Source organism: Ursus americanus, chromosome 5 (genome assembly GCF_024610735.1).
Source record: "Ursus americanus isolate L20-20 chromosome 5, mUrsAme1.1.p, whole genome shotgun sequence".
In the NCBI taxonomy this organism is placed as follows: domain Eukaryota; kingdom Metazoa; phylum Chordata; class Mammalia; order Carnivora; family Ursidae; genus Ursus; species Ursus americanus.
Window position 1 is genome coordinate 63,050,631 of NC_142131.1, and position 13,740 is coordinate 63,064,370.

Consider the following 13,740-nt stretch of genomic DNA (forward strand, 5'->3'; position numbering starts at 1 on the left):
GGGACGGGAAGCAAAGCCGACTAACGCCTCGCCCCCTCCAGCCGGCCCCAAGGCCCCCGGCCCCCCCTCCCCTTTCCCACTTCTCTCCTCGCTCTAACCTCGCCCCCATCCCCCGCTCATTTCCTCTCGCACCCGGGCTCGCCAATCCCTCCTTCCAAGCCCCTCTTCCAGCCCTGGTCTTCCTCTCAGGCTTGCCCCCCTTCTCCCCAATCTCAGTCCTCTCCCCTCCCTTCACCCTACCCCCTTCCTTCCTCTTCCCCTCCCCCAGCCCCCAGCTCCCCTTGTTCCTCCCCACCCGTTAGCCCCTTAACTCTGTCTCCGCCCACTCTGCGTCGGCCCCTGGGTCGGGGCTGCGCTCCACGTGTGGACGGTTGCGCTCCAGCCCCCACTGACAGCCGCCGCCCGCCGGCCCGCCCCACGCCCCGCCGGGCCTCAAAAACGCCCGCGCCGCGCCCTCGCCCGCCGCATCTTCCCTGGCGTCCAGTCTCCTGCCCCTCTCACCGGCGGCTCGCCCTGGCCCCGCACACCTCAGCTCCACTCTGAGCCGCCGCCGGCGCGTCGCTGCCTCGCGGGACTCCAGGCGAGCCGGGAGGAGACCCTCTTCTTTCGGGGGGCGACTTTTGTTTGTTTGCCGGCTTTTTTCTGGTGACTTTTGCAGCTTTCCAGGATCTGTTCCCGGAGCGCACGGGAATCCGCCGAGGCGCTGCGTGCAGGCCCTTTTTTTTTCTTTTGAGGTCCGCTTTCTTTGTAACTTTACGCCGCGGCTGCTCGGGTTACTTTTGTAATTTCCCGCCCCCTCCCGCTGGCGGTCCCGGAGTCGCTCGGGGCCGTGGCCCGGGGGATGCAACGTGGACCGCGCGGGGCTGCCGGCCGTACCGCCGCCGCGCCTCGCTGCCCGCTGCGCTAGAGCCCGCGTGCCGCCGGCAGCCCGGGGGCCGGCGCTTGGTCCGGGGCTCCCGCTACTGCAGGGAGCCCGAGCCCCAGGGAGTCTTGGGAGCCGACGGAGGGCTTGTTAGACCCTGACTTTTTTCAGGCCGCGCAGATTTTGTCTCCCGGCTCGCCCCCTCCGCGGACCCTGGTCCGCGCGCTCTCGGCGCCCGCGATGGGGAGACGGCGGCGGCTGTGTCTCCAGCCCTACTTCGTGTGGCTGGGCTGCGTGGCGCTCTGGGCGCAGGGCACGGCTGGCCAGCTCCAGCCTCCACCGCCCAAGCCGCCCCGGCCCCAGTCGTCGCCGCAACAGGTCCGGCCCGCGGCGGCGGGCTCTGAAGGCGGGTTCGCTGTGCCTGAGTACCGTGAGGAGGGCGCCGCGGCAGCCAGCCGCGTCCGCAGGCGAGGACAGCAGGACGTGCTCCGAGGGTAGGTGGGCAGGGGGGGGGGGGATCCTGCGCTTGGCAGCTTTCCATCCCACCCCTCCCTGAACCTAGTTCTGGCGGCTCGAGCCGCGGCCGCCTCCACCAGAATCCCGAGGACTCCCAGGAGCGCCTCCCCCTTTTCCTCCGCGGCTCAGCCAGCAAAAAGCCCTCCCTCGGGCGGTTGGGTCCAAGGCCCCCGGTGCGGATGGTAGAGCGCAGGCTTTGCCCGCGGTGCGGGAGCAGGTTCCCAATGTCGGGCGGAGGGCGGGCTTGAGTCCACTCTGCGTCGAGGCTCGTGGAGCCTGCCTGCTCCCCACCGTCGGGGGCGCAGCTCCAGAGCCTTTTGTTTGAGAACGAGTGCGGGGCTTATGGTTCACTCTAATCATCAACCTCCAGCGCTTCGCCTTCCGACGCGCCTTCCTTGACACGTCGGGGCCAAAGTAACAGTGGATTAAGGACAGACGGATTTGGGGACGAGGGCAAGGATTTTTGAAACAGAGTGTTCCCTTTGTTCTTTGCATCCGGAGGCTAGAGTAGTAGCAAATTATATGTTTCCATGTTTCTTTTCGCCCTTTAAAAAGGCAATAAGGGAGGGCAGATGAAAGGCAAGGTTTAGACGTTTCCGACCCTCCCCCATTCCAGCCCATTTACTTCCCTGTTTGCACCCGAAGCCTCAAGAACTTGAAGTGTAGTTTTGGTTTGTTTGTTGTCCCGAAATCTCGCTCAGGGTTTTTGCTTAGCAAAAACGCTAATGTGTTACCATACACTTCCCTGCGCCTGTGTGACCTCCTTGTCCATCGCAGGCCCAACGTGTGCGGATCCAGGTTCCACTCCTACTGCTGCCCAGGATGGAAGACGCTTCCTGGAGGAAACCAGTGCATTGTCCGTGAGTGCTTGATTGGGATCCCAGCTTGGGCAGTGCCTTTGGGCTGAGCTCTTGGATTCAGTTGTCCGGGACACACAGTTACTGTTAGAATCCAGTGGCCACAAAGCAGTGATAATTAGGACGAGGCTCCATTTGAATGTTGGGGAAGAAGCAGCCGGTTTACATCAGTTTAGACTTTGCTTCTAGGCTCTGTTGAAGGGCAATAATGATAAAGGTTTCAAAGATACTTGGAAGTTTTATCTTTCTGTGTCTATTAATACAAACTGAAGGGGGAGTACAGCAATTCCCTAGATAACTCAAAACCACTTTTTCCTAAAGGAGCCCAGATAAGACCACAATGTGATTATGTAAATTATCTGGCTTTTGACTGCATGAGGTTTAGGCCTTTTGAAGATCAAGCTTTCTTAGGCCTTTGTACAAAACCACTTTATTATCTCTGGTTTCATCTCAACAGCTACATAACATAGATATGAAAGGAACTCTCATAGGGAGTTAGAGTTGACCCAGGTCAACAAAATTTTTAAAAGAACTCTTCCCAAATGACTTGACCTTTTTAATTTTTTTTGAAGATATTTGAATTTAGGATTTACAGGCCCCACATCTCATAGTATACAGTAGATTTCCAAAGTGTGAGGCTTAGAGCTTTCAAAGTTCTGTATCTCTGACCTTAAAAGTTTTACTCTTTTATTTAGTTTACAGATTGTGTACCTAGCTCTCCCAAGTTCTAACTGGAGAAGTCATTAGTTACCAGCCTCATAGTAATGGACCATGGCATGTCTTATTTCACATGCCTGTTAATTTCTTGAGTTGAAGTGTGACTGGCCTTCTCCTGTGTATTTATCTAGCAGTCACATTTGTCTTGTTGGGAGGAGAGCCAGGTATCATAGACAGCACATTCATTTAGAGCCAATCTTGACTTTAGATTGACCTTCATGTTCTCCAGGGAAAAGATAATTATGTAACCGTGAACAGAGAAAAAGAGCAAGCCACGCTAGCCAAGGGATAATAAGGATGTAGTGGCATTTCTGACTCTATATTTATTGGTTTTGTGGGTTTGAGATAGACCCTTCATGTTATTTCATTGCAATTTTAAAAAAGAAATGAAATCCCATATGTTGTAAAGACTTTTGTTTCTTATAATTGTCTACCCTAAAAAAATCCCACAATTTCCAGTAGGGACGGAAAAATGGGAAACAATGACTGTGTTCTTTAAAGTGATTCATGAATATTTTAAATAAATTCTCTAATGATAAGCCTTTATTAAAAAGAAGGAAAGGGTATTGCATTCTTTTTTCCCCAATACAGAAATCATCTACATGAGGCATATATGGAGGGTGTATTTACTCTTACAGGCCAGTAGGGCATCACTTTGCCTGATTTAAAAACATGGTTCCTAGAATCCTACAACGGCTAATGTCACTCACCACACACCTGCCATACTAGCTGGGATGACTTAGGCACTGTGGAAAGTCTGACTCACTGAATGTAATGAATGTGCCTGCCATTATTGAGTTGGAGAGCAGCCGAGAAGAAGGGATCGGTTTATGGTATGTGTTGAAAATCTGTAAAGTCAGATTTTATTGGATCGGTGTGGAATGGGAATTCCAGAGAACAGAGCCTTCCAGAATATTTGAAGTAGAAATATATATGTACATGTATACATATATAGCCCTCTGAGTATCTGCTTTAACTACTTTAAGTTTTTCAGTGACATTGTGCTCTTGTTTAGAAGAACAACTTTGGATATCTCAGAGCAACGGTGACTATTATAGCCCACATACCTACTACTTGAAATATTTGGGTACCTATGAAATACATTGGAAGTTACATGCATCATAAATCTCTAAAAAGCATAAATTTTGAAGTTACCTTTGTATCTTCAAGAAACGTATATATATATATCACTTATATATATCAAGCATTTAGAGTTATCTACAAAAATATTAGCACATCAAAAAAGTAATTCAAATACCCAAGAGTAAAAATAGTGCATAAAATAGAGGAAAAATTAATGCCTTTTAATTTTCTTGTATGGATCTCACATAAACTTTGAATTTTAATATTTTCCATTAAATTTAGTAGTTCAATTATTTTTCACATTTAAAATGATAATATATGGAGGTAATAACCAAATTGAAAGCAGTATCAAGTCAAAATCAAGAATTTTCATTCTAGGATTTCCTGGTGATAAGTTATTTATTATATTTACTGAATTTCCACCATTTAGCAAAAGGCAAAGCTCTGTGGCAGCTTACAAAAAGAGATAAGTAAAACACAAATCGAATATTAGGACCAAGGATTAATCATTTCATTTATACATCAGCATTCTTTCTTTATAGAAGGATATTAAAAATGATTACCCTCTCATTTTAATCTGTTTGGTGTTGACCAGGCTTCATGAAGATGTGAAGATAATAAAAGAAAAATGTATTTCTCAAACTACCAGAAACCTAATGTATTTTGATTTGAGTTTCTGTGTTTGTTGTTAGTGTCCTTAGTTGTGACCTGTAAAGATCATTGAAGTACTTCTGAACTTGCAAATATTTGTTTCCAAAAAACTGGAATTGACTTCTCTCACTTTTCATTTTTTTTAAATCTTGTTAGAACTTGAGGCAGTGGGAGAATTTATTAATTTGTGAAATTTTGCTACAAAGTGCATTTTGATTAGTGGAATGGGAAGGGGTTGGCCTGAAATCATAGCATTTGAGCCTAAAAAGACATCAGAACACTCCACTATAATCCCTTTGTTTTATTTTACCGAGAAGAAAACAAAACACAAAGAAGCTGTGTGGTCTTTTTCTAAGTTTGCAGTGGGTCCATGGCACAGCAAGAACTCCACATCAGACCTTTTTCATCCTATGTACTCTTTACTATGCTGCACATCTTCTCCCAGCATCAGAGAAACCCTAACACTCATATCTTCTTTCCCTCTCCTTTTGTTATTTCTGGGTCTCGTGGTTTTCATGATGGTAGGAGGGCAAACTAGTAAGGTGAGGCATCTCATAGTATGAGATGAGTGTGAGGAGGAGGGACCAGCACACTCTCGCTTCTCACTGGCTCACAGGCATGGAGCTTACACCTGTGGTCATGACCAGGATCTGTTGTCTGAGGATGACCAGTCTCCAGCCATGAGACCTTCCTTGGGTTTAGAATCTGGGTAGGGGCACTTGGTAGATCACCTAAGCCTAGACTAAATGTCAGCCTGCTGGGGGAGAGGGAGCTTTGAAATAAAACAGTATTTTAGTGGACTTGTGTCACTGGAAAATTATTGGTGATCTGAAACTGTAGCACATTTTAAAAATCAATAGTCAACTCCATGGCAGGAACCATGTTCTTGCCTAAAATTAGTTTTCTATCTTCACTCTATGATCTGTGACATTTTCATTTATAAGGAGTGCTAATGGAGATGCTGGTCATATTACATGGATGTCTAAAGGTGGTTTGGGGAAGAAAAACAATGACTGAGTTAGCTCACTTCTATTTTTTTTTTTTAAGAGTTTATTTGAGAGAGTGAGCGAGTGAGAGAGAGAATGAGCAGGGGGAGGAGCAGAGGGAGAGCGAAGAGCAGAGGGAGAGCGAGGAGCAGACTCCCCGCTGAGCAGGGAGCTGGATGGTGGACTTCAGGATCATGACCTAAGCTGAAGGCGGATGCTTAACTGACAGCCACTCAGGCATCCTGAGTTAGCTCACTTCTATACAACACACCCTTTACATTATTGGGGGTCTCCGATCTCTTTGCAAATTGTGAGACCCCTGTCTAGCAAAAGACACATGCACATTTGCATGAATGTTTTTAGCAAGGTTGAGGATGTTCCCAGACTGTCCTCTTATCCTCCTGGATCCCGTCATGGAGCATTAAAGCACATAGGCTTTGCGCACAGATAAAGAATTCAGTGTTGGGTATAGAGATAAATATCAGCTCTTAAATGAACTGACTGTAAATATGGGAGAGACATCCCATTTGAAGGCACTCTGCTAATGATTTTGAGGAGCCACGGTATGTGCTGTGTCAGTGAGCCTAACATTCTTTGCTGTGATGACCCTCATACCTTGGAGGTCACAGCTGCAGGAGGCTCTGACTCTCCCTCCATCAAAATGTCACAGCAGCTTTTCTGACCAGCAGGAATAGGCTAGGTTGTGGTGATAGCATGGGAGAAGAAAGGCTGGAGGAAGGAGAGAGGGATTTATTAAGGAGAACAAAGATTGATGATGGGGCAGGTCAGATACCAGCTGGGAAGGAATGTGCATGGAACCCCTGGGGCTCGGCCAACTGTTTAGGGCCTGGAGTCTCTAGCTCAGCCCATATTATATTTTCTGTGTCTTGTGAAGGTCTTTTCCAGAGTGGGCTATGTTTTCTGAGGGTATGCAGGGCCTCTGGGTTTCCTCAATCCTTCCAGCTTCCTAAGACCCAGACTGTTGTCTTGGGGTAAATTCTGTGTATAAACGCTCTGCCTTGAATGGAGAACATGACCTGTATTGATAGGAGAGCTAAAGGATTATGGAACTTGAAATAGTTTCATTTGTTTGCACATTATCATAAGGATATTTGTGAGACTTAGTCTCATGTCTACAATGGGTAATTTTGTTGCATATCTGAAATCAGATGTTACATATACCGTATTTTTTGTCTTAGTTTTTCAGGTTTATTGTTGTTGGCTGTAGCATTCTTGTTTTGTAAACTGTGGTTTATTACCTAATTATTCCTTCACTTTCCTATTGTGCTTTCTACAGCAATTTGTAGAAATAGTTGTGGAGATGGATTTTGTTCCCGTCCTAACATGTGTACTTGTTCCAGCGGCCAGATATCACCGACCTGTGGATCAAAATCAAGTATGTTTCTTAGATGTGACCTTACTTACTGCATTGTTCTGAAGCTTTTGAATAAATACCAAATGTCCTTTTCAACAAGGATACACATCGATGATTATTTTCTTCATTAACTAAATCTGTATTTACTTGGAAGTAAAAATCTTGAGTGGCTTAATTGTTGCCACCAACAACTAAAGGGGAAAAGGTAATGATATTTTATTAAGCAGAATGGTTTAATTCTGGTCCAGAAACTATGCGTCTATGCAGTGAAAGTACCTGGATTCAGCAGAAAAGAAAGTCTTTGTGAATAAGGGCTGTAATGTACTGGGTTTTTACTCTCTGACAGATACTGTTTTGTTTTTGACTATAGCATTTTATTTAATCTTCACATGAAAACTGTGAGGTACTGTTATTACCCCATTTTACAGAGAAAGGAGTTTGGCACATGTGAAGTAACTAAGTGGCCCAGGGTAGATTTGAATCCATGTATTCTGATGACGAACCCTGTAGGCCCCAACCCTAGGCTCTATTTATTGCCTTTGCATAATCCTGAAGTTCATGTCCTGTTTCATGGGTGAACTAAAGGAGAAAGATAAGAGGATTGGGAGGACAACAAATACTATATACTGACCAGATGCTTAACAAACGTTAACTCACTTTGCTTTACACGTATTAACTCTCAGCAACCCTATAAGATCACAAGAGTGGGCTAGAATTGTGTTATTCCTGACCCAGTTCAGGATTGTCAGGTCCTCAAAATTAGTCTTTTAGGCCAGTGTTTAAGATAATATTATAACAAGGTGGAAGCAGATTCTGTTTATTTCATTGTTCAGTAACTAAATAAAATTTTAAATCTGCCTCAAGCCAGAGTGACATTGTTTTATTTTTAACATTTATCTCTCCAAATTTTCTCGCAGAAGAGGTAGTAGAGAATGTGTCTGACTCAGAAACTGAAGATTCAAGATTTATATGACCAATGTCATTGTCTTCTGATGAAACTTATGTGTAAAAACTTCCAGTTTCATTTTCTTTGAAGATAATCTGTCATTTTCTCAGCCTTTCAAAGTTCTTAACAATTCGTCCAGGCTTTCTTGACCACCCTGATTAGCTGATTTCCTCCCGTGCTTTCAGGAGCCTTCCTGGTCTGACTACCTGGAAGATATTCTTGCCCATATTTTCATTAACCTGTTGTCTTAGTTTACTCATAACTGCCGTCAGAAAAAAAAAAAAATTCCTGCAGAAATTTTGTAGCTCAACTTCTTAATCCTCTGCCTGGGCAGCTAAACATTCACTGGTTCAACCCTCAGTTTATGGTGTATAATTTCATAGGGAATCCATGAATTTCAATGGCCTTGAGTAGTATTCCCTTTTCATCAGGAATGTTTCTCTCTTTTCCAGTCCATCCTGCTCCACTCCCCCAAGGCATTTAGCACCATTATTTACCCTCTTTATGAAATGCTCTTTTCCCTTCGCTTGTGCAGTGTCAGTGGCTACAGTATTCCTTTTCTTTATTATTATTTTTTAGTCTCCTATCTGCATCTTCTACATCAGACTTCCACTCAGGGTTTGGCATTCTCAACAGTTGGGCCTCCCTGGGTGAACTTATTTGCATACATGCCTTCAAGTACTACCAGTATGTTGCTAACTCATAGTAATTGTCTCCAGAATAGATCCCTCCCTTGAGTCTCTTATTCACGGGTTCCATTTCCTATTCCACCTCTCCACTTGAATGCATAGTAAATGTCTGAAACTCAGTAGCAGGAAATTTGATTCATTGTTGCCCATAGTCTACTTCAGTTTCTCTTGATTCAGCAAGTGCCACTGCCAGTCAACCCAGTGCCTAAGCAACTGTTTCTCTTTCTCTTTAGTTTCTCCCACCTTCTCTCATGTCGACTCTTTTAACAAGACCTGTGGGTTCTGTTGGAAAACATCTCAAATACATCCTCTCCTTTCCATCACCACTGTGGTTCAGCTCCCCTCATCTCTTCCCCAGACTATTGCAGTAACCTCCCAATGGCTCTCTGGCTTCCCCTCTTGCCCTCTTCAGATCTGTTTTCTGGAGAGCAGCTAGCAGAATCCTTTAAAAATGCAAATTGCATCATTTTACTCTCTTACTTAAATCTTTTAATGACTTCTTTTACATTTGGGATATATTGCCAAAGCTTCCATGGCCTGGGAGACCTTGCATTTTCTGGCTGGCCTCAGGATGCCTAAGATCTTTTCTTCCCAGCCTGACTCTATAATCACATAACTCTTTCAGTTCTTCAAACAGAGGAAACTTTCTACCATCCTAGGGTCTTTCGATTTGCTGGTTCCTCTCCCTGTGAGGTTCCTCTCTGGTACTTCTGATGTCTGGCTCCTCTTCCTTCAGAACTCTCCCTAAGTGTCACATCAGAACAGTCTTGTCTCCCTCCTGTCTAGGTTCCTCCTTGGCTCCAGGCTATTCTCCTTTACAACACAGTTTCCTTTGGAGAATTTGTCACAATGTATAATGACATTGTAATGTTTGTTTCTAGTGTTTTGTCTCTCTCTCTATGGGACTGTTAGCTCCACCAGGGTAGATACTGAATCTAGCGTTATAGCAGGGAGCTGAGCCCGTAGGGCAGACACTCAGCCCCTGCATCCCGAATGGATACACAAGTGCCTCCCACCTCCTAGAAACTACGTTACCAGTCACCACATAACTGATTTCTTTCAACACTGAAAGTGTAATATATTTTAAATGCCTACCAAATAACGTTGTAACAGGTAAGCTCACATGTGCACTTACACAAATAAGTATATATGTGGGTCGTAACATTTCTGTAGAATTTATTTGTCATTGAATTGGAGATTTAGTATAGTTTTATAACTCACAGATACTAAAATTTCAGTGATTGATATTTTTATATTTTTTGTTGTTATTGCAGTCCAACAGTGCAATGTTAGGTGCATGAATGGAGGAACCTGTGCGGATGACCATTGCCAGTGCCAGAAGGGATATATCGGAACTTACTGTGGACAACGTAAGGAACATTGGGGTAGACTTCACTTACTAGAAATTATTTGATTTAGTGGGTATTTCATAGTAAGTCAAAATGGAAGGACCTGTAAAGCCTATGATCATTAAAAAAATAACTTTATGCAGTAAGCCATACCTTACAACTAAATTTTGTCATAGGAGTTTTTTTTTTTTCTTTTGAGATGTTTGGGTTTTAGAGTGTTGATGTTGAATACCACTAATACTTCCTCAGATTTGACACATACCACTAGTTAATATTGACTTGCTTTTTTAAAAAAATCTTGCTCCATAAAACATGAATACCTTCCTGAAGACATGGTTAAGATTGTTGTGATTTCACTCTCTTTAGGCTATCCCAAAATTAACTCGAGGAGAGCCAATCTTATAAATTGTCTTTTGCTCATATGTATTTAATTATGTAATGGAATAGTGCAGGGCTCTGTAATGTTTTTTAAAAAATCCTATTTAGTTGTGAAAGAGGGAACTTTACTCCAGTAAAGGTCTTCTCTTCACTTACTAGAGAATATTCTGTACTAATTAAGAAATAACTTTTTAACAAGGATGTGGGGATGGTAGCTCTTGGATTATGACATATCACTGGAGAACACTGGAGGTTTGTTTTTCCCAAATTTTGGGACCCTTTAAGAATCCTCGTATTTTTAAGTGTGAATGAATAGAAGGACATGACATTAAAGAGCGTTGAATCATAAATAGTAACAAAGTTCCTTTTCATTTCATTTGGATTGCATTGGAGGCAGGGTCTAGATTCACTGCTAATCTTCGGGGTCTCCCTAAAAATTTCTTGTCAACCTTTTTAACATAGAAAGATGAAGTAGTCGGTGTACAAGAATATTTACCTTGCTTTAAGCTAATCTTATTTTTGTTGGAATTTTAAAAACTTAAAAAAATGTTTTCAATATGCATAAAGCATAAAATTAACTATTTTAACCATTTTATGTGTACAGTACACATTTTAAGTGGCATTAAGTACATTCACATTGTTGTGTAATCATCATTCCCGTCCATCTCCAGAACTTTTTTTGAGTTGCAAAGCTGAAACTCTCTGCCCTGTAAACACTGACTCCCCATTTCTCCCTTACCCCATCTCTTGGCAACCATCATTCTACTTTCTTTCTCTATGAATATGACTACTCTAGCTACCTCAGATAGGTGGAATCATACCGTATATGTCCTTTTGAGATGAGGTTTTTTTTTTTTTAATTTAGCATCACGTGTTCATGGCTCATCCACGTTAGAGCACATATTAGAATTTCCTTCCTTTTTAAAGGTGAATAATATTCCATTTTGTGTACATACCATATTTGTTTTTATCTGTTTGTCCATGAATGGACATTTGAGGTGTTGCGACCTTTTGGCTGTTGTGAATATGGATCCATTTGAGTCCCTGCTTTCAGTTCTTTTGAGTACCACACCCAGAAGTACAGTTGCTGGATCATCTGCTAAATCTGTTTTTAATGTCAAGAGCTGCCTTACTGCTTTCCTTAGTAGCTGCACCATTTTACATTCCCACCAGCAGCGTACACGGGTTCTAAGTTCTCCACATTCTCACCAACGCTTATTTCAGTTTTGGTTTTTGGTTTTTGTGTGTGTGAGTGAGATAGCCATCCCAATGGCTGTGAAGTGGTATCTTCTTGGGGTTGTTGTTCATAGTAAGAGTGCCTTCCAGTTAGGGTAATATAGCTTTCCACTTATGAATGCTGTGAAGTTATCTTTTAAAGTAATTGCAAATAAGTAGGTGAATCAATTTGAAGAAAATTACTTTGTTCAGGTCAGGAGTCAGCCACCTTTTTCTATTAAGGCCAGATAATATTTTGGACTTTGTGGTCTCTGTCACAACTACTCAGCTCTTCTATTACAGTGCAAAAGTGACCATAAACCATATATAAGTGAAGGAACTTGGCTGTCTTTCAGCAGGGCTTTATTTTGGGGCACCAAAGTTTGAATTTTATACCATTTCCATGTGTCACAAAAATATTGCTCTTTTGATTTTCCAACCAAAGAAAAAAGTGAAAACCGTTCTTAACTCATGGGCAATACAAAGGTGGTGGGCGAGATCTGACCTGTGGACTGTAGTTTACAGACCCCTGTGTAGGTAGCTTTCAGGTATGGGTACAGCTGTTAAGGTAATCTGAGACTGACAAGTGCAGGAAGTGGAGCGTTAAGGAATTTGAGAAAATACACTGCATTGAGGCCAGTTTTCTTGCAGGAATAGGAGATGCCAATGTAATAACTTTTTTGGGCTAGGGTTAGCCAGGAAAGAGCGGGAAAGAGCTGGACAATAGTGTAACAGAAATTGTAGCAAACTTTCTTTTTTTTATGTATGATTTTTTTACTATATTTTCTTCAAATATTTAGGTATAAATTTTATACAATGGACTTGAGCTTATAATCACTAAAAAAAAAAAAAAAACAATGTGAACACAATATTTATAAGGAGGCAGATTTATACCTTGTTTATACCTACACAGAAGTGTTAGGAGATCTAATTGTCATCCTCTTGCGAGAGAAGAGACACAATTATCCTTCCTGAAACTCAGCCTTTTGTTCTGTAGGGGAGGAAAATCGTAATTACGTTAGAATTAACAGTGGAAGAACCTTACCTCAACTGATCTTTCAAAGCATTTGTTCCAATCTATCATGAAACTAGCCACTTTCAGTCTCAGTTCAGCTGTTGTATATGTTTGGGGCATATCTGTGTGTGTCTGTATTTTCTGAAGATCTGCAGAAAGAGTTCTAGCTAGTATGTACTTTCCCTGCTCTTTGCTCAGAAATGGAAAGTAAAGGGATGGAAAGTAGTTTCCCTGCCTGGAGAAGGTGTTTTTATGTTCTTCTGCCCTGTGCCAAACCATACCGATGCCCCCATACTTTTCAGTCAGAGGAAAGGGAAAAGCACTGGGTCAGAAGAGCAGCATATATGAAAATTTATTCACTGAATATCTCATGAGACAAAACTGTCATTGCCCAACATTTAGTCAGGGTTAATAGAACATATGGTGGAAGAAAATCATGCAACCAGTAAAATCCATTCACTGCAAATACGACAGGGCAAGGTATGACACCTCGTACACATCAGCTCAAGACCTGGTGTAAGGAAGACACTTGCTAAGTTATACGACACAGAGATGGCATTATAGTACTGAGCGTAGGGAAGCAGGTGTAACAATTCTCAGCTTGTGAATCCAGAAAAGTCCTGGAAATACATTTGCTAAAATGAGGATTATAAAAACATTTAAACTGCTTAGCTCCCTTCCCAGAAATGTGGAAAGCATTCCTTAGAAAGCACTCTTTCATTTCATTCAGCAGTGTTTACTGAGTCACTCCTGTGAGCCCCATGCTGTGCAGGGTGTTGGGAGCGTATTGGTGAGCAAACAAGATGACCTTAAGGTTCCATTTTAGGAGTGGGAAAAGTGTTCTGAACAGGGAAAAGCAGATTCACAGGACCTGTGGTGGGAACAGACTTCACATGTTTTGTAGATAGTAAGAAAACCCATGTGCCTAAAGAGAGGAGAGGAGATAATGGTGGGAGATGAGTTCAGAGATGGTGGTGAACGGCCTTACCCACCAAGGAAAGAAATTGGGACTCTTAAGTATCATGTGGAGCCATTGACGTCGTTTGAGCAGTGGAGTGATATGATCTGATTAACTTAAAAAAATTGATCACCGTGGCTGCT

The 13,740-nt window shown here is 43.0% G+C and overlaps 1 protein-coding gene across 1 annotated transcript in view; it reads left to right on the forward strand.

Moving 5' to 3' along the window:
- The first annotated feature begins 384 nt into the window (after positions 1-384).
- The window catches only part of FBN2 (fibrillin 2), a 240,051-nt gene continuing 226,695 nt past the window's right edge, over positions 385-13,740 (forward strand). The window contains exons 1-4 of the mRNA XM_045794807.2: positions 385-1,356; positions 2,156-2,238; positions 6,970-7,068; positions 9,957-10,052. Coding sequence (XP_045650763.1) covers positions 1,103-1,356; positions 2,156-2,238; positions 6,970-7,068; positions 9,957-10,052 — 532 coding nt within the window. The 5' untranslated portion in view covers positions 385-1,102. The remainder of the gene's footprint in view (positions 1,357-2,155; positions 2,239-6,969; positions 7,069-9,956; positions 10,053-13,740) is intronic.